Genomic DNA, 24,943 nt, shown 5'->3' on the forward strand with positions numbered 1-24,943 from the left:
ATACATATGTTTTAAAATGTGGTTGTGGAGGCCACATACTAGCTTATTGAAGATTGCTTCCTAATTAAGTGCTACTCAAAGTTTGCTGGTTTCAAACTTTATTGCCACTTGGCAACAAGGGAAGTAAAGAAACACAGTGTTTCGAAACTCTTAAAGCAATTGGGCATCTCCTGGACCTACAAGAGTGTGATCAGTGGAGAATTCTTGTCGAATGGGGTATAGACCAGTTCAGGTTGTTGAACTTGTACGGTAAGTTGCATGTGAACTAGTCACAGGAAGTAGCAGAAGTAGCACCACATGTCATGATGAATGAGGTTAAGGAACAAACCAAAATCAAAAAAACCGGACCTCCTTCACAGAGAGTTGGAGAAGCACTCCCACGTTCCTTTAACTTCACCTTGCAGTGTGCTGTTCTAAAATAGATACTTGCGTCCCTCATTTTCTTTTTACTGTGTGTATTGTGCAGTGAGGGGCATGGCATCAACCCCAGACTCTAAGCATGTTATGAGAAGCAGGCAAGAGTGACGTCAAAGAAAATCGCTGACTTTCTCCAAGATCTCCAAAAATTCTCCATAAAAATCATGAGAAAACTGACAAAAATATGGTCAGAATCAACTTTTTTCAGAACTCTGGAAATTAACCAAAGGCTTACAGTAATCCAGAGAGTATTTACATTGGATTTAAAACGATCTTTTTTTTAAGAATTTAAAAAATTTAAAACAATTTTTAATTTAAAACAATCTTTTTTTAAGAACAGCAGATTTGTAATGCTTTTAACTTGCCCTATTCTTTTCTCATCTCTCCCCCCCACCTTTCCAGCTCCACTGTAAGCCTTGAAAACCAATGTAATAGGGAAGAACCTTTGTATTCTATTACAAGCTAATCACTAAAGGGATGTTGCCTGTAAGCTTAAATGATACACAACGGCCCATCTCAGGGAACCCTGCCTCCCAGGTAATGAGCATTAAGCTAAAATACCTTTGTTTAGCTCACAGGGAACATCCTGACCAGGCCCATCTGTGCAGGACTGCAGGGAGGAAGGAATTAACACATGGCCTCAGGGGCTGATGGAAACCAGAAGTGTTTGACGCTACTCCCTCCGCTGTTAGTGTAAAAGGAGCCTGAATGTTACCTCAGGCAAGATGGTTCTTTGGGACGTGAGGCCGCCATCTTCTTGGGCTGCTGGATTTCTGAATAGTCACTCTTCCTCGCCCCAGCAACTCATCTCTTGATTTATTGGCCTGTAGTGTGGTGAGCAGCACGAGCTTGGACTCTTAACAAATTTGGGCGCAGCCAGCCAGGAGCCTTGCTACTTGTGGCTAGCCAGCCCTGGTTGGGGAATTTGGGGTAAGGCCCTAGCAGCTGCCGGGACAGCTTGTCCTGAGGATCTTTACCTTCAAAATTCCCCAAAGTGGCACCGGCTTCCCCAGAGCTTGGCAGTTGGAGCAACAAATCGACGTTTGGGAGCCAACAAGCTCTGTACAGTAGGGTAAGTTGCTCCGGTGTGTACAGCCGGGAACTTTTTCCTCTGTTTGGGGCTTTTTCTCCAGAATAAGCCAATTTGTTTTGTATTTGAGTGGGGTGCACTGTTGGGGAGAGGAAGGAGTTGTCGGACTTATATCTGATTTGTGAACTGGTTCGTTTGTTCCCGTGGATGCTAGCATTTGTGAGTGCAGTTTGTGTTTTGTTTGTCTTGAACTTCTGTCTTTAAAAATGGAGAACGTTTCAATTATCCCTGAAGTCCTCTGAGGCTCGTTTTGGGTAAGTGATCTGATTACAGCTATGAACCCATGGGTGAGAGAAAGATGATACTTCATCATAACACTGTGTGGCCACAGTACCTGTTAGGATCTGCACAGAGGATTTAGGCAGGGCTATCTTGGGACCCTGTGCACCATGTACTGCTTTCCTTGCTGTGTTAAGTACTTTATGGTCTCCTGTGTTGTTGGTATATATAAAACCCCAAGACCAAACTTGAGGGTTTATTTACGATTTTCTGTTTGTCGTTTGGGTTTTTCATTTCATTTTGTTTGGTACTGTTTCTCCATTTACAGCCAAATCAGTTGTGATATTTAAAACTTTTACTGATGTTAAATGGAGGAAAGGAACAGAAAAAACTAAACCAAACCAAACCAAACAACTCTGTCTGTTCTTATCTAAGAGTGGGGCATTCTCAGGAAGAAGAGGAAGGTTCCACTTGGTTCCTAAAATCACCAAAAGCTACAAATAGAAATAGAAGCAAAATAAATATTAGTAAAAAGCGTTCAGCCATCAGCCGTCAGCCATCAGCCGGTGATCTTGACTTGTCCCATCTGCCAGAAACCCAATTTGAATCCAACCTCTTTTGTAACTGGTTAGTTTTACATTGTTGTACTTGATTCATGGCTGAAATGTTGGAATGGGAACTGTGAGGTCCCTGTGTTTGTGTGTTTGTACATGTTACAGATGTGTAGCACTGCCAACGTTAATGTGCAAAAGAGCTCTATTTATTTGGCTTAAAGGAAATTAAGCACTTATGTAAATACTCAAATATAAAAGAAACTAGCTAGAATGAATTCTGGGTTCATGTGATCTAGGAAATACTCAGTATTGAACTAATATCTGGTATTAAGGTTTGCGTAAGCTTGTTGGTTTGATTTCCACAGACATATCTTTAGAGTCATCAACATTAAGTATAATGCTGTTATTGTACCTAAGTTTGCTAGAAATCAAATAAGACCTATCCTTTTTTTTTGTTTAAATAAATTTATTTATTTATTTATTGGCTGCACTGGGTCTTTGTTGCTGTGCCCGGGCTTTCTTTAGTTGTGGCAAGCAGGGGCTACTCTTTGTTGAGGTGCATGGGCTTCTCATTGTGGTGGCTTCTCTTGTTGTGGAGCACAGGCTCTAGGTGCATGGACTTCAGTAGTTGCAGCACACAGGCTCAGTAGTTGTGGCTCACGGACTATAAAGCACAGGCTCAGTAGTTGTGGCACATGGGCTTAGTTGCTCCGCAGCATGTGGGATCTTCCCAGACCAGGGCTCGAACCCATGTCCCCTGCACTGGCAGGCGGATTCTTAACCACTGCACCACCAGGGAAGTCCCAATACCTATTCTTGTTAACAAAGTTTGTCAGCAAGAAGATAATAATATGACAAAGATTTTAACTAAATAAAATAGAGGTATATGAGGTAAGAGTTTTAGGTAAACTCTATAGGAATAATTATGTTTGGGGAAGGTCTATCTAAAATAGTTTCTCTAGATTTTCATAACTTGAAACTAAACTAAGTTAAATGAAGAGAATTCATTGACTCTCTGGGTCATTTCAAATAGGATAAAATATTAGAACATTAATTGCTGGACAGGTCTAAGTTTACCTACATTTGCCTTCTTGGAAGAGGAAGACTAAAGCATACGTTTGTCAATCAGGAAATGCTAGTTTGACGGTTTTACAATTACTTCTTGATTTTTCACTAGAGATCAAGGTTTTAAAGTTAAGAATTATAAAGGGAGCATTTCAGTGTGCAAGATGTAGGATGTGTGTTTTCAGCAAAGAAGGTATGAGGAATGAAGACGCATCTTGTTAAAGGGAAACAGGTGGTTTTGTTTTAGAGCTGGCTGTTTTTGAATGGAAAAAGTGAGGGACAGATTAATATGGATACAGAAAATTGTGGAAGGTTTTTGGAGGAGGAACACTGAAAGAATTTTTTGTGCATGATAGGGATTGGCTAAGATAAGACAATTTAAGAAAACAAATTTTTTTTTATTGCGGTACGTGGGCCTCTCACTGCTGTGGCCTCTCCCGTTGCGGAGCACAGGCTCCGGACGCGCAGGCTCAGCGGCCATGGCTCACGGGCCCAGCCGCTCCGCGGTATGTGGGATCTTCCCGGACCGGGGCACGAACTCGTGTCCCCTTCATCGGCAGGCGGACTCTCAGCCACTGCGCCACCAGGGAAGCCCAAGAAAACAAATTTTAAAGGTAAAGTGGTATAAAACCTGAATGTGGTTTTCTAAGAGGACAAAGTTTTCTTAAAATATTGAACTGCTTTTGGTAATTGTTTGTTTAAGTGATCTGTATTTGCCATTGAGATCTTTTATCACTGGTTAAAACTTTTTGATATTTTTGATGAACTTCCCAAAGATCAAATTCTAAATGAAGTTCATTTGACCTCTAGCTAACTTTGAGGTTTTCCCAAGGGTCCCTATAACACCTCAAATTATTTGTTTTCTCTATCTCAGAGAGAGGAATATTAAACTAATTAGGCTTATTTGATATGTTAAATTATGTGGGAAGCATTGTCAAATAAGTGATGATAAAACTTCTTAGATTGTATCATATGGGTAAAAGTTATTAATATACACATTCTAGAAATTATATGGAACTCCTAAAATTCTGGTATATCCTGGTAAATGGTATCAGTCATAATTTTAGTAATTATCATAAATTGTTGTATGTCACAGCAGTAACCAAGTTTCTTTTCAGTTGCATTGTAATCCCAGTTGGTTGATGCCAAAGCATAAAGGCATCCCTTTAATGGTTAGAGACAGTCACTTGCTATTTATGGTTTTACAGTGGCTTTTGAATGACTCTATAGCTATTGTGTGAAGAAGTGGGGAAGAATGATGAAATCCTTTATGTGTAAGCATTTATGCTATTACATCAGGGAAAATAAAAAGGGAATGAGAGTGAGGATATGTTGCTTCCAACTGTAACTCCTACAGCTGAGCTAGCTGTCCCAGCCTGGCCAATATATCCAACTCCTCCAGCACCTTCCATTCCTATCCAGCCCCAATTCCTGGCACTGGGGCTCAGGACTTCCCTTCCTTCAAGGGATCAATTACAAAATCGTGCGTTAGGTTTTGGGGCTCAGGTACATGGTCTGGTATCACCATCTAAGAACCAACAGGGCACCCAATTTGGGCCAGGAGCCACTCCCAGGGGACGGCAATTTCCCTTCCCCCATTACCTCATAGGTAACCTAAATGCAAATGATCTGCCCGCTGGGTTTCTCAGGCTTGTTTAATTGGAAAGATTGCAACCCTCCTGAATAGGGAGGATCCTCTACACCTGAAGTCCACTTGGCAGCTGAAGTCCCTCAGCTGAACCAGACTGGGACTGCAGTGAGGGCAGAGTGCCCTTATTAGAGAACTAGTTATTGGTGCATCTTGGCAGGGCTTTGAAAAGGAGAACCAAAGCAAAAGATTTTCAAGAAATTCAGCAAAACAAATGAAGATGTCTCTGAATTTTTGGAAAGGATTTATCAGGTGTACAGATGTCATACTAATGCAGATCCCGAGGCCCCTGAAAATATTAGAATGGTAAATTTGACCTTTTGGTGAGGGCAAAGTGCCTCAGATATCGGGAGAAAGTTGCAAAGATTAGATGGTGCATTTGGAATGAACCCTTTTCAACTGGTAGATGTTGCTTTTAAAGTGTTCAATAGGAACAACAGAAGAAAGAAGACGCAAAACAAAACACCACTTTTTTGGTAGTAAGTCACCACTGGGGAAGGAAAACAGGTGGCCCTGGGCTAAAACATAAGCAGAAAAACAAAAGATGAGAGCCTCTCTCATATGGTAGAAAGAGAGAAACACTCTGGTGAATGAACAGTCCAGGGGCTCCCTTGGACTTGAGGCGCCTAATTCCTCACAGGAGCCCTGGGGAAAACTGACAGTGGGGAATGAGTTGATTAACTTTCTGGTAGACCTCACCCTGAAGTTTCTCACCAGAACAGCTTGACATCAGAGTCCCACCAGAACACACATTAAGCCTACAGATGGCACTCATGAAAGCCCCAGGAAAGGAGACAGAGCTCTTTCCCCACAGGTCTCTGAAAGGTGAGACCTGAAGTGTGTGCTAACCGCACCCCAGAGAAGGCCAAAAACACATGGCCAATACGAATACCATTAAACAGGGTCACTGGGAGGGGCTTCCCTGGTGGCACAGTGGTTGAGAGTCCGCCTGCTGATGCAGGGGACACGGGTTCGTGCCCCGGTCCGGGAAGATCCCACATGCCGCGGAGCGGCTGGGCCCGTGAACCATGGCCGCTGAGCCTGCGCGTCCGGAGCCTGTGCTCCGCAACGGGAGAGGCCACAACAGTGAGAGGCCCGCGTACCGCAAAAAAAAAAAAAAAAAAAAAAAAAAGGGGGTCACTGGGACACCTAGTCTAAAAATATATCCTCTGAGGCAAGAGGATCACTTCTCCCACAGACTAACTTGTCAAAATACCAGCTGGTGTATTCCTTGTGTGTGCCCCTCCAGGACGTGCCCCTCCAGGACGTCTACAAAATTGGAAGTATTGGTACTGTCCCTGTGGGTGGAGTGGAGACTGGTGTTCTCATACCTAGCATGGTGGTCACCTTTGCTCCACTCAATGTTACAATGAAGTAAAATCTGCTGAAATGCACCATGAAGCTTTGAGTAAAGCCCTTCCTGGGGACAATGTGGGCTTCAATGTCAAGAACATGTCTGTCAAAGATGTGCATAGTGGCTGGTGACTGTGACCCATCAGTGGAAGCAGCTGGCTTTCCTGTTCAAGTAATAATCTTGAACCTCCCGGGCCAAATCAGTGCTGGATATGCACCTGTGCTGGATTGCTGCCCAGCTCACGTTGCTTGCAAGTTTGCTAAGCTGAAGGGAAAGATGGATCATCCATCGTTCTGGGAAAAAAGCTGGAAGATGGCCCCAAATTCTTGAAATCTGGTGATGCTGCCATCATTGATACGGTTCTTGGCAAGCCCATGTATGTTGAGAGCTTCTCTGACTATCCTCCTCTGGGCTGTTTTGCTGATTGTGACATGAGAAAGATGGTTGCTGTGGGTGTCATCAAAGCAGTGGACAAGGAGGCAGCTGGAGCTGGCAAGGTCACCAAGTCTGCACAGAAAGCTTAGAAGGTGAAATGAGTATTATCCCCAATCCCGGCCACCCCAGTTTTAATCAGTGGTGGAAGAAGGGTCTCAGAAAAACTGTTTGTCTCAACTGGCCATTTAAGTTTAATAGTAAAAGACTGGTTAATGATAACAATGCATGGTAAAACCTTCATCAGGAAAGGAAAATGTTTTGTGGACCATTTGTTTTGTGTATGGTAGTCTTTAAAATCCGTATCTTGTAATTGGTTAAAGCCCTCCTTAAGGAAATTATCCCCTGATTAAGGCCTTGGATTAAGGCATTAGAGCTAACATTCATCCCGGAGACCACAATCAACAGGAAAAACTGAGAAAATGAATACCAACTTAACTTGGGATAAGACCTTTCCAGTTGCCCTGCTACGGATCAGTGGCTTCCAGAATTAGGCTTAAATTGAGCCCCTTTGGGGGACTTCCCTGGTGGCGCTTCCAATGCAGGGGGCCCGGGTTTGATCCCTGGTCAGGGAACTAGATCCCATATGTGTGCCACAACTAAAGAGTTTGCATGCCACAACTAAGGAGCCGGCGAGTTGCAACTAAGACCTGGTGCAACCAAACAAATTAATTAATTAAAAAAATTAAGCCTCTTTGAAATATTGTATGGTAGGCTGTTCCAGATGCCTGCCTAGGCGAGAATCTATAAATGCTCTAAAAGACCCAGCAGTTGGGCTTCCTTGGTAGTACAGTGGTTAAGAATCCGCCTGCCAATGTAGGGGACACGGGTTCGAGCCCTGGTCTGTGAAGATCCCATATGCTGTAGAGCAACTGCGCACGTGTGCCACAATTACTTAGCCTGTGCTCTAGAGCCCACGAGCCACAACTACTGAGCCCACATGCCACAACTACTGAAGCCTGGGCGACTAGAGCCTGTGCTCTGCAACAAGAGAAGCCACCACAATGAGAAGCCCATACACCACGACGAAGAGTAGCCCCCGTTCGCCACAACTAGAGAAAGCCCGCGTGCAGCAATGAAGACCCAACACAGCCAAAAATAAATAAATTTATTTAAAAAAAAAAAAAAAAGACCCAGCAGCAGTTGCCAATTATGTTGAAACTTTGGGCACTATACTAATCTTTGTTCATGACTTTGCCTCCAACAGGTCTGCCCATCCAAATGAAGTAGATGGGAATTTCATTGTAGCTGGAGAAGGGTCAACCAATTTGTTTAATTTTGTCTAAATAAATAGCACAGGAATTTAGTATTTGTATTGGGAACTGGAACCAAAACCCCAAGTTCAATTACAAATTAGACAAAAAGTGCTAAGCAGTTTTATCAGGTTCAAATAGTTGTAGATAAAAAAGGACTAAAGATTCTAAGGAATATTCATAGCCTCTGGAAGTAGCCAGAGCAGTCTTCATCCCTTTTCCCACAAGACTGGAATGGACATTGACAATGGGGAATTGTAATAGCTAAGAAACTTTGCATTATATTACAAGCTAATTATTGAAGGGATGTTGCCTGTGAGCTTAAATTATACATAATGGCCCATCTCTGGGAACTCTGCCTCCCAGGTAATGAGCATTAAGCTAAAATACCTTTGTTTAGCTCCCAGGGAACATCCTGACCAGGCTCACCTGTGAATGACTGCAGGGAGGAAGAAATTAACACATCCCCTCTGGAGGCTCATGGAAACCAGGATATGTTTGACCTTACTCCCTCCCCTTTTAGTATTAAAGAAGCCTGAATTCTAACTTGGGCAAGAAGATGGTTCTTGGGGCATGAGTCGACCATCTTCTTGATCTACTGGTTTTCCAAATGAAGTTGCTATTGCTTGCCCCAGCAACTCGTCTCTCAGTTTATTGGCCTGTCCTGCGGTGAGCAGTACAATGTTGGACACCAACAGCCCACAATCACAGTGAAAACCAACAGCCTGGCAGCTACTGGAAAGAGTAGAACAGAGTTGGTGTCTCTTCAAAGCCTTATTCCCAGAGAAATGTCATTATTTGACTTGACTCGTGGTTCCTAGGAAGACCCCACTGCAAGGCTGTCTTTATTTGTATGGACTAGAAGCTCCCCTAGTGCAAAAAGGCTTTTCCCTGGGACTGTTTGCTATAAAACATTTAGAGGTAATTTTTTAAGTTGGTGGCAGGCAGTATGAGGTGAGGTGGTGAATAACAGTGTGAGCAAGCAATAGGCTAACCAAAAATCTTAAAAGGAAAAACTGGGGAATAAAAAGTCCTTAGGGGCTTTGAAAATTCTAACATACTGCTGGGAATCTGGAAGGCCATGCACATGTGTGAGGCTCAGTAAAGGCCATGCACATGTGTGTAAGCTCAGTAAAGACCTTAGAAGGCCTGAAGTTCTCATCTCTAACCCTGAGGCTTTATGCAAGCAGGAAGTGAGAACCAAGGCCAAGATGTAAGTTGCCTGGCTGAGTGTTGAAGGTGAGGCCCAGCATAGACAGAGTCTTGGCAAAGATAGGAGACTTACTGGTTCTAGGTACTTGAAGAAATCTCTATCCAATCATTAGCTGACCACTAAGCTAACTGAGGAGAAATTTCAGTGGCCACACACAACAAAGAAAACAGACTATAGAATTAGTTCAGAAAGGTCACTAAACACTCAACAACAACAAATCTCTGGGGAGGAGTATGGAATCTGATTTCCAGAGTTGCCACTTTATATTATTTAACATGTCCAGTTTTCAGCAAAAACAAAACAAAGATATGCAAGGAAAGAAATTATAACCCATTGGGGGGGAGGGATAGAAACTTAAGACTTCAGAAGATGGACTTACTAGACAAAGACTTCAACTATTTTAAACATGTTCAAAGAGCTAAAAGAAACCACATCTAAAGAATTAAAAGTATGAGATCAACATCAAATAGAGAATACAAATAAAGAATTAGAAATTATAAAAAGGAATGAAGTAGAAATTATAGAACTGAAAATACAACTGAAATAAAAAAATAAGTTTTTACCAAATCCAAGGCCATGAAGATTTATCAATATGGTTTCTTCTAATAGTTTTACAATTTTATCTCTTATACTTAGGTCTTTGATCCATTTTGAGTTAATTTTTATATATGCAGTGAGGAAGAAGTTAAACTTTGTTCCTTTGCACGTAGATATCCAGTTGTCCTAATGCCTTTTGTTGAAGAGACTAGTCTTTTTCTCATTGGATAGTGTTATGTGTTGAATTGAGTTCCCCCCCAAAAAGATATGTTTAAGTCCTAACCCCCAGTACCTGAAAAAGAGACCTTATTTGGAAATATGGTCATTGCAGATGTAACTAGTTAAGATGAGGTCATACTGGAGTAAGGTGTACCCTTAATCCAATATAACTGTTGTCCCTATAAGAGACACACATAAGACGGATGATGGCCATGTGACAACAGAAGCAGAGATTGGAGTAATGCAGCTGCAAGCCAAAGAATGCCAAGGATTGATGGCTACCACCAAAAGCTAGGAAAAGGCAAGAAATTCTCCCCTTCAGGTTTCAGGGAGAGCATGGCTGGCCCTGCTGACAATTTATAGCCCCCCAAACTATGAGACAATAAAGTTCTGTGGTTTTAAGTCATCCAATTTGTGGTACTTTAAGGCAGCCTTGGGAAACTAATACAAATGGTTTCGGCACCAATGTTAAAAAAATCAGTTGACCATAGATGTTTCTGGACTCTCAGTTCTATTCCATTGGTCCAAATGTTTGTATGTCAGTCAGTACCACACTGTTTAAATTACTGTAGCTTTGTATTACATTTTGAAATGTAAGTGTGAGAACTCCAAGTTTTTTTGTTGTTGCTTTTTTTTTTTTCCCCAATATTGTTTTGGTTATTTGGAGCCACTTGCAGTTTTGTTGCAGCAAGCAGGGGCTACTCTTCGTTGTGGTGCATGTGCTTCTCATTGCGGTGGCTTCTCTCGTTGTGGAGCACAGGCTCTAGGTGCGTGGGCTTCAGTAGTTGTGGCTTGTGGGCTCTAGAGCGCAGGCTCAGTAGCTGTGGCACACAGGCTTAGTTGCTCTGTGGCATGTGGGATCTTCCTGGACCATTGGCAGGCAGATTCTTAACCTCTCTGCCACCAGGGAAGTCCCTGCAGTTTCATATTAATTTCAGAATCAGATTTTCTATTTTTTTTCAAAAATGGCTATTGGAATTTTGACTCTATAGATCGCTTTGAGAAGTAATTCCAACTTAACAATATTGTTTTCCAATGTATAATCATGGGAAGTCTTTCCATTTATTGAGGTATTCTTTAAACAGTGTTTTGTAGTTTTATAAGGGTTTCAACTCCTTGTTTAAACTTATTCCCAGATATTTTCTTCTTTTGTATATTATTGTAAATGGAATTGTTTTCTTAGTTTCCTTTACAGATTGTGCATTGCTGATGCATAGGAAAATTTATTTTTGAGTGTTGGTCTTGTACTCTGCAACTTTGCTTAATTTGTTTATTAGTTCCAGTAGAGTGTGTGTGTGTTCTATGGGATTTTCTATATGTAGAATAATGTTACCTGCAAAATAGTTTCTCTTCCTCTCCAATTTCTTTTTCTTGCCTAAATACTCTGGCTAGAACTTCCAGTATAATGTAGAATAGGGTGAAAGCAAGAATCTTGTTCCTCTTCAGTGGAAGTTTTCTAATTTTCAGCGAGTATGATGTTAGCTGTGGGTTTTTCGTAAATGTCCTTTGTTTAGAAAGGGTCTTGAATTTTGTCAAATGCTTTTTCCACAGTGATTGTGGTTTTTTCCCCCCTTTATTCAATTAATGGGTTTATTAGATTTTTTATAGTGAAAACTTTTATATTTAGAATTAGCCAGCTGACTCAGTTTAGATGGTCCCAATTTTGTTGGCAACATCCAAAGCATTGTAGCCAGGAGCCAGTTAAACATATGCCTTCTTCTCTCCATCAGGCCTGATCAAGGTGTTGACCTTAGCCATGTCAATGTCATAGAGCTTCTTCACAGCCTGTTTAATCTGGTGCTTGTTGGCCTTGACATCCACAATGAACACGTGTGTTGTCTTCCATTTTCTTCATGGCTGACTCGGTGGTGAGGGGGGAAGCTGATGACGGCATAGTGGTCAAGTTTGCTTCTCCTAGGGGCACTCTTCTGAGGATATTTGGGCTGCCCCCTGAGCTGCAGTGTTTTGGGCCATTGGAAGGTGAGTGATGGCTAGATCTTTTATTTTATGGCAGTGTTTGTGGCGGTAGATGCCTTTCAACACTGCTTCTTGGCCTTCAAAGCCTTTGCTTTAGCTCTGGCTTTGGGAGGGGCAGGGGCTTCGTTTTCCGCCTTTGCTGCCACCTTCGTGGAACAGGTTTCAGATTGATTTCTTATGTTGAACCGTCCTTGCATTCCTGAGAGAAATTCTTGGTCATGATGTATGTATGATACTTATGAGCTTGGACTTGGTTTCTTAGTATTTTTGTGTCTGTGTTACTAAGGGATATTTTTATTTTATTGAAGTATAGTTGATTTACAATGCTGTGTTATTTTCTGGTGTACAGCAATACATATACTTTTCAGTTATATATACTTTTCCATTATGGTTTATTACAGGATATATTTTTTCTCCTGCAGTGTTCTTTTAGAAAAATTTTCCATTGAAGTATAGTTGATTTACAATGTTAATTTCTGCTGTATAGCAAAGTGACGTAGTTATGCATATACATATACACACACACACACACATATTCTTTTCCATTATGGTTTACCACAGGATAATGAATATAGTTCCCTGTGCTAAACAGTAGGACCTTGTTTATCCATCCTATATATACTGGTTTGCATCTGCTAATGCCAAAGTCCCAATCCTTCCCTCCTCTATCCCCTCTGGTAACTACAAATCTGTTCTGTTTCTATTTGGTAGATATGTTCATTTGTCATATTTTAGATTCCACATATAAGTGATATCATATGGTATATGTCTTTCTTACTTTGCTTAGTATGCTGATCTCTAGGTTCATCCATGTTGCTGCAAAGGGCATTATTTCATTCCTTTTTATGGCTGAGTAATATTCCATTGTACACCACACTTTCTTTATCCACTCAACTGTCAATGGACATTTAGGATGTTTCCATGTCTTGGCTATTGTAAGTAGTGCTGCTATGAACATAGGGATGGATGTATCTTTTTGAATTAGTTTTGTCCAGATATATGCCCGGGAGTGGGATTGCTGGATCATATGGCAAGTCTAGTTTTGAGGAACTTCCATACTGTTTTCCATAATGGCTGCACCAGTTTACTTTCCCACCAACAGTGTAAGAGGGTTCCTTTTTCTCCACACCCTCTCCAACATTTATTATTTGTAGACTTTTTTTTTTTTTTTTTTGCGGGCCTCTCACCGCTGTGGCCTCTCCTGTTGCGGAACACAGGCTCCCGACACGCAGGCCCAGCGGCCATGGCTCACGGGCCCAGCCGCTCCGCAGCATGTGGGACCTTCCCAGACCGGGGCACGAACCCGTGTCCCCTGCATTGGCAGGCAGACTCTCAACCACTGCACCACCAGGGAAGCCCCTATTTGTAGACTTTTTAATGATGACTATTCTGACCGGTATTATAGGATATTGAATATAGTTCCCTGTGCTATAGAGTAGGACCTTGTTGTTTAACTATTTTATATATATGTTAACAAGGGATATTGGTGTGTAATTTTCTTTTCCTGTGATGTCTTTGGCTTTGGTATAAGGGTAATACTTTGTCTGGCTTTGGTATAAGGGTAATACTAGCCTCATAGGTGTTAAGAGTCCAGTATAATACTATAGTTCACAGTAAGCCTTATAGAACTATTTGGCTCTCAACACCAGTAATTCTCAATAGGGAGTGACTTTGTCCCTGACAGGACATTTGGCAATCTGAATACATTGTCACAACTTAGGGATGCCGCTGACCTCTAATGGGTAGAGGTCAGAGATGCTGCTATATATCCGACAATGCACAGGACTGTCCCCCAAACAAAGGATTACCTGGCCAAAACGTCAACAGTGTTGAGGTTGAGAAATCCTGTCTACACTATGTGTAAGCTTTGATTTAAAAAAACAAGCAAAAAAAAGCCAGTAAGAGTTGTGAAAAAAATTAAAAACACACATATTACAAATAAAACTTTTGCAGAGGTTTCTGTGCAAGGTTCACAGATGTAGTTTTCTTCATGTGCCATGCTTTGACGGCCTTACACGTAGCAGGGCTGAGAAAGCCTGCCAGGGATGTTTAGGGAATAGGTAATTTACTTAAAGCTTGTGAATTAAGATGCAGGCTTTCTTAAAACTTGATTTTTTTTTAACTTCCCTAAACTTCAACCATCAAGGGGTAATTAGAACACATTTCTGGTGTAGGGGTTTGAGGCAACAGTTAAATAGGTGCTACAAAAGCCATCTGTGGCTATTTCAGAAACAATTAACTTTAGAGTATTATATATAAGTTTTAAAAAGAATTTTATAAGCAGATAAATTAGAACATTTCAGTGAAACCAAGAGTAATTGATCAGAATTTTCTTCTAACTCAAAACTCCAGGAACCAAAGTTAACACACTGGTGCTGTGTTGCCTTTATATAGCTAGTATGAACAATACCAGTTTTCTGACAATATCAATAACACCCATTAATGTATGTCTTTAAAACACCACTATAAATACTCCCAATATGTTAGCCAAAGACCACACTAAGATTTATCATCCCGCTTTCACGTGACCAGACTCTACTGACCCACCTGGTACTGTTCCAGATATTCTGGAACTTGCTTTCACATCACTTTCCCCCTATTTTATTCATTTTTTAAAATATTTATTTGGCTGTGTCGGGTCTTAGTTGCGGCACATGGACTCTTTGTTCCGGCATGCGGGCTTACCTCTAGTTGTGGTGCGTGGGATCAGAAGTCCCTCTCCCCTATTTTAATGTTCCATCTAGAGTGCAAGTAGATATCACTGTGCTCAGGAAGGCTAGGTGCCATGGGCTTGTATGTCTACTCCTTGACCCGATGCTCAGAACCATGGAAAGGCAGAATCAGGACAAAACAGACACAAAGTCCAGCTGAAAGTTATGTTTCAGATCTGGCAGCTGTGTAAGCTGGTGGAATCACGTCTAGAATCTACTTTTGTTGATTACAGTTAGTATTGTCTTCTTACATCTCGTGGCTAAATATTAAAAATGGACCATAATCAATGAAACCTTCTTTCGTTAAAAAGTACTATGTATAAAAAGGTATATAAATTATGTTAGTATATCAGCTTTAAGCAATAGAACATCTTCTCTAAGAATAGCCATTGATATTGTTTCATAGAATGAAACACAAAAGAATTCAAGGAATAAAATTTTGGCAGCTCAAGGGCTTCCCTGGTGGTGCAGTGGTTGAGAGTCCGCCTGCCGATGCAGGGGACATGGGTTTGTGCCCCGGTCCGGGAAGATCCCACATGCCGCGGAGCAGCTGGACCCATGAGCCATGGCCGCTGAGCCTGCGCGTCCGGAGCCTGTGCTCCGCAACGGGAGAGGCCACAGCAGTGAGAGGCTCGCGTACTGCTAAAGAAAAAAAAAAAAAAAAAAAAAATTTTGGCAGCTCAAAACATTGTGGAAAGAAATGTTATATAGGTGGTGGTTTCAAAAATTTCAGAAACCCAATTATAGTTTTATCTACTAAAAGAGACAAATACATCAAATACAAAAACACAGAAAAGAAACATAAGCTTTGGAAAAGGTAGTCTTTTTAATAACTGCTTTTGTCACCAGGTTAAGTCATGCAGTTACAAAGTAGTTAGAAATTTCTGAAAGGATATTATTGTTAAAAAAAAAAGAAAAGCTAATTCTTACATAAATAATATCTAGTACTTCATTGGGACACCACTGTTCAAAAGGCCCTGGCCAAACAACTCCCAAAACACAACCCCAGGTTGTTTCCAGCCCACTGGGAATGAAGCCGTGTGCAGAAGATGAGGCCGCTAAATGAGGACAAAGAGCCAGGGCCACTGGCAATGCTCAGAGCCGCCAGCCAGACTCCAGAGGGGCCCACGTGGTTTTCTTCTGGGGCACTCTACTTGAATTATTGTTCAATTAACACAACAGATCTTCAAAAGAGGACAATTAATTAACATGATAAGGAGGTTACTGCATTCTTTGGACTATATGTCATAATTGTGGTTAGTAAATTCCAACAGTCTTAACAAAAATAGCCTCCGTCATTTGCAGGTATGAAGATAACTTAATTCTCTACCAGGCTTTTTATTTTTGCTGGATGACAATATGCAATTGACAAGTTATAAATGATACTGTTTTATGTTATAAAAATACTAGCTTTTTTCATTATGTTTACAGGCATTCACTGCTTGAGTCAAGGTTAGGCTTGTTAAGTGATTAAAGGCAATTTTATTACAGCAGCATGTACTTATTTTATTCTAAAAGAATAAAATGCATAAAGAGAAAGTTTTTTTTGTTTGTAACCTATAAAATTGAGTTATTTTGCTGATGTAAAATACCAATAACTCACTTGAGGACCATGCTACCTCCTGAAAATGCCATATACCTGCTTCTTAAATGTGTCAGAGCACCTGATAGATCTGTCCAGAGCTGAAGTGGCAAGTGACTGACTGCTCTTGGACAAAAGGTGCTTTTCCCAGGGCTACAGCTGACTGTGCTGGGAAACAGCCATGGAACAAGGCAGCACAGGCAGAGGGAAACGACTTTACTTAAAGGCAAAGTGCCCAAGTGGCTCTCTGACATAGCTCATTTCTACTGTCACTTATTAGCTTATTTATGATCCCCTACCGTTTCTTCTCAAGGGGCTGATTTGGATTGACTTGTTGAGAATGGTGTCCATTATCTATTAAGTCATGAGAGAGAGATTTCTGTGGTTACATGTAAACTTGTGATAGGTCTGCAGATGAAGAGGTGAAGAGGGTAGTGAAGAAGTCAGCTGCAGTCTGGTCCGGTCTATGTGAAGGTCACACCAGCTTCATTGTACACCTTGAAGACTTTCTCAATGGCGTTGACATAGGCAGCTGTTCTCAGGTCCAATCCCAGGTTATACTTCATGGCTGTGCGCATGATTTGCTGAAATGAAGGAGATGTGATGTGGAGATGGGATGTGACCCTGACTCAAGTAGCCAGGCCATGAACACACAAGGCACATAACAGCCTGGTACAAGTTACCCTAGTACCACTTCAGGACTGGACTTGGGTAGCCAAAGAGAAACTACTCAGGCAGTGAAACAACCTCGAGTCAGGAAGGACTAATTCTCTGGAATTAATACAAATTACTGTTTAGATGACAGGAGGATGCTGCTCCTTAGAATTTAAGATGTGAATTATCTCTGTGCCCTTTAGACATCCTGTAATCTGGAGCAAGTCTGATATACACTGTGGTAATTAAATGAACTAAGGATGGGGTGATGAAAATGTTCTGGAGTGAGTGGTGATGGCTACATAGCCTCGTGAACATACTTGAAGGCTGCTAAATTATATACTTTAAAAGGGTGAATTTATGGTATGCTAATTATCTCAAAAAATTAAAATTAATATCTGCTTCTGCTATTTCAACTTGACGCCAAGTGGATAGAATCTGAACTCAAAAAGAAATTAAGAAAACTGGACTCGAACTGTGCTTAAGGCTTTGAAATAAGGATCAAGTGGTCCAAAAACCTTTCACGTATACCAGATTCTATGTAGTAAGGTAGCTTCCTGTAGCTGTAACAGAGTGGTGCACTAGGCTGCAACCCAGTTTGGCTGACTAAGCTAAACATGATTCCTTCTAACTTGGCATTATTTCCCAAAGTCTGGAAAACATACGGAAGATCCTAAAAACAACGCCCATCATTTAAGACTGAAAAAGCACATGTTTTGGAACATTTAAACACATCGCTATTTTCTGTCACTGCACACACAATCTGGCAGCTGAGATGACACCGTTGAGCTGTACTTCACGTAACTACCAGAAACGCAAACAGCATCTGTGTACATACCCTTGCAGAGCGCTCCATGGTGTAAGCTAAGCCAGAGTGCACAATGTCTTTCTCAGAGGCACCCTGTTAGGAAGAAGAATAGTTTAACAAAACCATAAAGACATGCTTCACCTATAAGAGCATAAAGGATTCTTAAGTCAATATACAGCCGGATAGAATTGTTTTTTGTCTTTCAGGAAAGATATACTTAATTTCTGTATAGTATCTTGATACCTATTTAAGTAGTCATGTTTTAACCATAAGTTAGTTTTCACTATATTTGACAGCAAACAAATACTCATGAAATTAATATCATGGTAAAACACCACAGGAAAGTATGGACCAAGAAACACAGGCCAAGTAGTGGGCTCAGCACCGATCAACCAACCATCTGAGATGCAGACCGCAACAACATGTTACCCTGTCGGTGTCAGGGTACATTCATCTCCGCTCCCCAGCACACCACACAGGGCACCGAAAAGAATCCAGCTACCTCCAATAGCAGCTGTGGGGTAGAATCCTGCCTGTATATTCAGCAATGCCACAAACTTTAAAGCTGGAGGGATCTTAGCAGCTCATAATTAACCACCCTAATTCTTCTGATGAGGAAACTGACAACCAGAGAAGTTGGCCAAAGTTACGGGTAGCTTTTTTTAAAATTTAATTTTACTTATTTTATTTTATTTTTGGCTGTGTCTGGTCTTAGTTGTGGCACGTGGGCTCTGTAGTTGGCAGCATATGGGATCTCTAGTTGAGGTGTGCAATCTCAGTAGTTGTGGCCCACGGGCTTAGTTGCCCTGCAGTATGTGGGATCTTAGTTCCCCAACCAGTGATCGAATCCATGTTCCCTGCAGTGGAAGGTGGATTCTTTACCACTGGACCACCAGGGAAGTCCCCAGGTAGCTATTTTTAGAGCTGGGATATAACCCAGCATCTTTGACCACCAAATCAGCTCCTCTCTTTCCTTTGCCAATTATCTCTATAAGTCAGTTTGTTTCAATGGTTTCCTCTAATTTGTTTTTTGGACTGCTTTCTAAAGTTAGGACAAATAACTATCACCACCACTCTTAATATGATATATATAGCTAGCAAACACATCCTGATATGCCAAATAAAAACTTGTTGTTGGTGAGCCACTTTTTATATATGCTGAACTTTATCTAAGAAAGTATATTTCTGTAACACTTATATCAATTAAGAAACATATGGGGGACTTCCCTGGTTGGTGCAGTGGTTAAGAATCTGCCTGCCAATGCAAGGGACATGGGTTCAAGCCCTGATCTGGAAAGATCTGACATGCCTCGGAGCAACTAAGCCCATGCGCCACAACTGAGCCTGTGCTCTAGAGCCTGCGAGCCACAACTACTGAGCCCGTGTGCCGCAACTACCGAAGCCCGTGATCCACAACAAGAGAAGCCACCGCAATGAGAAGCCCGCATACCACAACAAAGAGTAGCTCCCGCTTGCTGCAACTAGAGAAAGCCTGCGCGTATGCGCAGCAATGAAGACCCAACGCAGCCAAAGATAAATAATAAATAAATTAAAAAAAAGAAACATATGGAACTTCCCTGGTGGTGCAGTGGTTAAGAAACCACCTGCCAATGCAGGGGACACAGGTTTGAGCCCTGGTCTGGGAAGATCCTACATGCCGTGAAGCAACTAAGCCCATGCGCCACAACTACTGAGCCCATGTGCCACCACTACTGAAGCCCGTGCACCTAGAGCCCATGCTCCGCAGTAAGAGAAGCCATCGCACTGCAACAAAGAGTAGCCTCCACTCGCTGCAACTAAGACACAATACAGCCAAAAAATAAATTAAATTAAAATTTTTTTTAAAAACCTTAAAAAAAGAAAAAGAGAAACATATGGGTTAAGCTTTGTTTTGTTCTACCAAGTTAAGAACAGGGAAACTTGCTTTACAAGTGGAATACTGCTATTCCTTTCACCCACTCATTCATTCACCAAACATTGAGTACCTACTATGTTCCAGGCACTCTTCTAGGTACTGAGGACACAGCAGAAAACAAAATAATGAAAATTCTCTGTTCTCCTGGAGTTTATATTCTAGTTAGAGGAGACAGCATATAAAAAACCATGAGGCTGAGTGAGATCACCAAAATTTTGAATTCAGACTGAGAAGTGGTTCAGGGACTGAGGACTTCCAACGTTAACAGGGTACAGGGATGACAAGGATCAGCAGAAGGACTGGCGAGTGAAGCAGGAGGAAACCCAGGAGGATGTGGTGTCCTGGAAGCTAAGAAATATTTCCAGCGGGAGTGATCACCTGTGCCCAGTGAAGTAAGATGAGGACTGAAAAATGACCGCTAGGTTTGGCGATGCTGCCACCACTGGTTACCTTGACAAGAACAGTTTTGGTGAAGTGGTGGGCAGAATAGGAGGTTTGAGTATAGAAGAACTGGGGACAGAGTATACACAACTCTTAAGGAGGTTTGCTATACGAGAAATAAAAATAGCAAGACCTGGAAGGGCAAGTGGGATTAAGATTTATATTTTTTAAGGCAGCATTTGTTACATTGATAGAAATGACTGAATAGAGGGAAAACTGATGATGCAAGAGAAAGGGGAAGGTTTGCTTGAGCAGTGCATTTGAGAGACTGAAAACAGGCCATCCAACGCCCAGAACAAGACTCGGGCTGAGATGGAAGCACAAAGAGTTGCTCAAGAGTACAAGACAGGGTACAGATACCAGGAGCTGGGTAGATGTGGAAGTTCCCTGACTGCTTCACTTTTCTGTGAATAGATACCAGGTCATGAACTGGAGTGCAGGGAGAGAAAAAAGGAGAAAATATTGATATAATTAACCAAGAGAATGAGAGAATGAATGGAACAGGGAAAAGTAGTTTAACTGCTGGGCAGCTGAGAGCCTACTTTAAGTTTGAAGAGTCAGCAGGGCCTCCTGCTATAGCGGAGGAATGGAGGGGGCAGAGAGCTGGATTTCATCAGGGTTCAGGTGTTAACAAGGGAGTGTGATGAAGCAAAACAAGGCCACAGAGTTACTGTAATGATGGTCAATGGAATTTAAGTGAAGACAGGTGTGATGAAGGACAGTGAAAAGATGATGAGGTCAATGATGTAGGTCCTGGAAGGGCCACAGCATGGCTGGGGAGGGGGAAACTAAAAGCAAGGAGCTGGGGGAAAACACTGGGTTTTCAACTGACACTTATTACAAGACTCCTGCAATAAGTAAGTCACTAAGAGATAAGAAATAGCATTAAAGTCTCAAATTAGAAGCACCGAAAGCATTTGAAAACTGGAAGACTGATACACTGGGCAAAGATTATTTTAAAAAAGGATAAAAATGAAAGGCATCATGGCTCTGTCTTCCTAACCAACTGGCTGTCCTCTTCACTCCCTCTCCACGTTTCAGTCTGATCGACTATGTGGCAGGCGTGTGTTGTGACATGGGGCGACCACAGGGAGGAGCAAGAATCCCATCTTAAAGCCGCAGCAACAGCAGGGCCTATAAACGCACTAAGTGACTTGTGATGGAAGGATGGATGAAATGCTGGCAGTCAGAGAGGACTTTCAGGAAAAGCCACTGAGATGTGATACTCAAGCAGGGAGTGGGTCTGGGTGTTCCAGAAGGAGGGACCAGAACTAAGACACACGGTTCTGGGAAAGAGGAAGGTTCTTTGAGGAGAGTTACCCGGAGTGGCAAAAGCATCTTTTCTCCTTCAGAACAAAACCCTTAACATTTCCCCATTTTGCAATATAGTCTTAAATTATTTCCCATGACTGAATATTTCATAAGAAGACATATTATCACTTAGCCATTTCCCTGCCCCCCACACAAACACACACGCACACTGGATTGTAAAATCAAACCTAATTTTAAAAATGACTGCAAACACAGTTCCAATGACATCATGCATGGACTCATTCCTCTCCTTTAAAATTGTTTTCTTAGGATTAACTCCCAGAGGTGATGTTATTATAAGTGTCAAAGGGCAGGAACTCTTTAATAAGTCTTTTGCATTGTCATCAGAATAAAGGTACAACTGCTTCACAACAGACATGGTGAGTATAAATCCATTAATTGTTTATGCTAGTTTAATACATTAAAGAATCCTTATTTTAATTTATATTTCTTTAACAACGAGGTTAAACATTTTTTTCTAGGCCGACTTCCTCTGATTTTTTTCATGTCGCCTGCTACTTACTGGTAAAGAAATTCTCTTTGTGATGTGTATTAATATATCCTGTCAATAGCTAATTAACAACAAATCGTTTTTCTCATCTATTTTCTTTGACTCTTATTTGTGTCCATACAGTAATTTCAATTTTTTATATAGGTCAATCTAATGTTTACTTTTCAATTCTTTCCATTTCTCTAAAGCTTAAAATAGTTAAAATACACAATAACTCTTCACCATTATGTTAGAATCACTTGTTGAGTCATCTGTATTGTAAAAGTATCAAAAGCAGAACATGAGTTATTTCAAACTAAGATTCTTACTCCATTTTTAGAATGTAAGGAAAGAGGAAGTCATGTAACTGTCACGTTGATTACCACGCCTTAATCCCATTTAATACAGCTGGCCTGACCTAAAGAAGAGAGCAGGCAGTGTATGTGATGCCGCCACAAGCACACTCACCGATATCCTGTCTTGGAACTCTGCTGTGGGTACAATGGGAATAGTTCCACCATGCTTTCCAAATTTCCTTTCCAAACTCTCTTGAACAGACACTATAAAAAGCCAAGAGATGAAGATACGATATTGCTAGTAGAAAAAAAATGAAGTAGAAACAAAAGTAGTCCCAAACTATATCCACAGCCCCAAACACTAATGACATAAAACCTTCAACACTAATAACATAAAAGGGTTACTCATTTAAATCTCAGTTAAAAGGAGTAAAAAGCACTTTGCCAAATTCCTATATAAATGTGAATTTAGGTCACTGCTCTGTTTCCATAACACCCATTAGCAGGGATTTTCCTTGGCTCTTTTAAAAAGAAAATGCTGAGGGAAAAAGGAATGGAAATCGATGGAACACTTCACCCAGATTCTCAGAGTGGGCTCAGTAAAGCTCAGCTGGAGGTCTTGGTCTTATTTCAGCTTGAGGAAAATTCTAGTGTCAACTCTGGAGCCTATTCTAGTCAAAGACAAAACAGTATTCTCATCAGAAGACTCAAAAAATTCTTGACAATAGATAGGGCTTTACCAAACGCAACCTGAGATAGAAATGGATGAGTATCAACAGGAGCTCCTGGTTTAAAATGATACTCTTTATACTATTAACTTACAGATTAGGTTCTGGGAACCAGAACATACTTGCAGAATAAACATTGGAATATAAATATATTCCAGAGAGTTAATATAGTGAATACCTATAAAGAAACTGTATTATTTTTGGTCTAAGACGCATGAGTCAGAATAGTTTTCTGTTCTCAGACTAAACAAAAAGGAAATAAGCCCTTTTATTAAATGCAGGCTTTCCCCAACCTTTTAGATGGCCCAAAAGATTACTTTTGCAGAACAGGATAATCAGAACTTACTGAGCAAGTGGTAGTTAGAATCCCTTTCATATTTGAAGGTCAAACGGCCATAGCTGACATGATTTAGATTCTTCAGCCACTCAAAGTAAGACACTGTCACTCCTCCAGCGTTCAAGTAGAGATCCTATACACAAAAAAATGAGGAGATGATGGTCTTAATAAAAGCTTACAATGAACGTGAGCTCATGGTTTAATATCAAAGTTTTAATATCAAAGCAGATTAAGCTTCAAGCTTCCCAAATACATCTTAGATAGTATCAGAAATTTTACACTTAAACAAACCCCCTTCCCAATACATCTGAGGCTTTCTCCCTTTGGAAAAAAAATAATTTATTGGTTTATTAATCAGCAAGCATTTGATCAGAGGTTTTAGAGCCTCTTCTCCACCTAAAAAAATCTGACAAAATTGCCTGCCCACTAACCACTGGTTTGGATGGTCCAAGGGTGTCTTGCCAGAAGATTAGTGTTCACTTTCCCACTACATAAAGGCAGTCTATTTCAGTTAACCTGAATTTAAGTGCTTTCAGCAAAAGCAGTTCTTCAAAATGCATCACGCGTCCACACTAACTTCTAATTTCCAATGACCTTTTGGTACAGACCCCACGCTTAACCACTGAAAAACTTAAGCACATGTTACTCATATTAGCTTTCTGAGTAAGACAGCAAGGGACATTTGCAAGTTATAGTAGTACTTCTAGCACATTATATATTTATATAACTGGATTTAAGAAGTCTAAATACATACTCAAGAAAGAGCCTGAAGTTGGAAGAAAATGTTCAGGTCCAGTATAAGACAGGCTTATTATATTAACCACACTCTACTTTATTTTCTTAAAAGCAAAATAAAGGGACTTCCCTGGTGGTCCAGTGGTAGAGAATCTATCCTGCAATGCAGGGCATGTGGGTTTGATCCCCAGTCAGGGAACTAAGATCCCACATGCTGCGAGGCAACTAAGCCTGCACACCACAACTACTGAGCCTGAACGCCTCAACTAGAGAGCCTGCGTGCAGCAAACTACAGAGCCCACACGCCCTGGAGCCCGTGTGCCACAACTACAGTGCCCACATGCCCTGGAGCCTGTGTGCCACAACTAGAGAGAAGCTTGCAAGCCACAACCAAGACACTGCGCTGCAACAAAAGATCCCTCATCCCACAACTAAGACCCGACGCAGCCAGAAATAAATAAATATAGATAAATAAATAAAAAATTTAAAACAAAATAAAGATGAAGAATTCATCACTAAGCCTTGGGAAACTAACAATCCTCCTCTCCCCCCAGTTCCTTGCAAAAGACAATTATGATTCCAAGTACATATAAAATCTGGTAAACGTAGATTACTTACTGGAATAACCATGATGTTCCTCTCTAGGAAAATCTTATCAGCTTCTGGAGTTGTCGGTCCATTGGCACCTTCAGCAATGATCTGCAAGAAAGTCACGAACATAGAGAAATGCCAATAACACCGTCAAATCCCCTCCAGCTGAGCTCAAGAGATGTGTGGGGGATGGGGCTGTGGGAGAGAAGCAAAATCCCACTTTAAATTGTATGCTTGGGGACTTGTATGGCCAAAAAGTTTATTTGGGTTTTTCCATAAGATGGTAACGAACCCGAACGAACACTTTGGCCAACCCAATACATCCCAATAAAGCTGTTTTCTTTTTTTAAAAAAAGAGGAAACCCA

General features: G+C 41.2%; 1 protein-coding gene, 1 long non-coding RNA gene and 1 pseudogene across 3 annotated transcripts in view; 1 reads left to right on the top strand and 2 right to left on the bottom strand.

The window, feature by feature from the left end:
- The first annotated feature begins 734 nt into the window (after positions 1–734).
- On the top strand, positions 735–24,943 carry LOC125961060 (uncharacterized). The gene is made up of 3 exons (XR_007471374.1): positions 735–3,959; positions 21,671–21,780; positions 24,632–24,943. It is a non-coding gene; the product is annotated as an uncharacterized LOC125961060 (long non-coding RNA).
- LOC125961057 (60S ribosomal protein L23a-like) lies at positions 11,257–15,348 on the bottom strand (annotated as a pseudogene).
- GLUD1 (glutamate dehydrogenase 1) overlaps positions 15,496–24,943 on the bottom strand; it is a 40,062-nt gene continuing 30,614 nt past the window's right edge. The window contains exons 9-13 of one of the 2 annotated variants that reach the window (XM_004272996.4): positions 24,605–24,685; positions 23,261–23,384; positions 22,359–22,450; positions 17,764–17,826; positions 15,496–16,855 (exon numbers count right to left, since the gene is read on the bottom strand). In XM_004272996.4, coding sequence (XP_004273044.1) covers positions 16,736–16,855; positions 17,764–17,826; positions 22,359–22,450; positions 23,261–23,384; positions 24,605–24,685 — 480 coding nt within the window. In that variant the 3' untranslated portion in view covers positions 15,496–16,735. Of the gene's footprint in view, positions 16,856–17,763; positions 17,827–22,358; positions 22,451–23,260; positions 23,385–24,021; positions 24,276–24,352; positions 24,686–24,943 lie in introns of those variants that run through there. The other variant, XR_007471363.1, reaches the window with a different exon arrangement.

The sequence above is a fragment of the Orcinus orca genome, chromosome 14 (genome assembly GCF_937001465.1).
Source record: "Orcinus orca chromosome 14, mOrcOrc1.1, whole genome shotgun sequence".
Lineage (NCBI taxonomy): Eukaryota > Metazoa > Chordata > Mammalia > Artiodactyla > Delphinidae > Orcinus > Orcinus orca.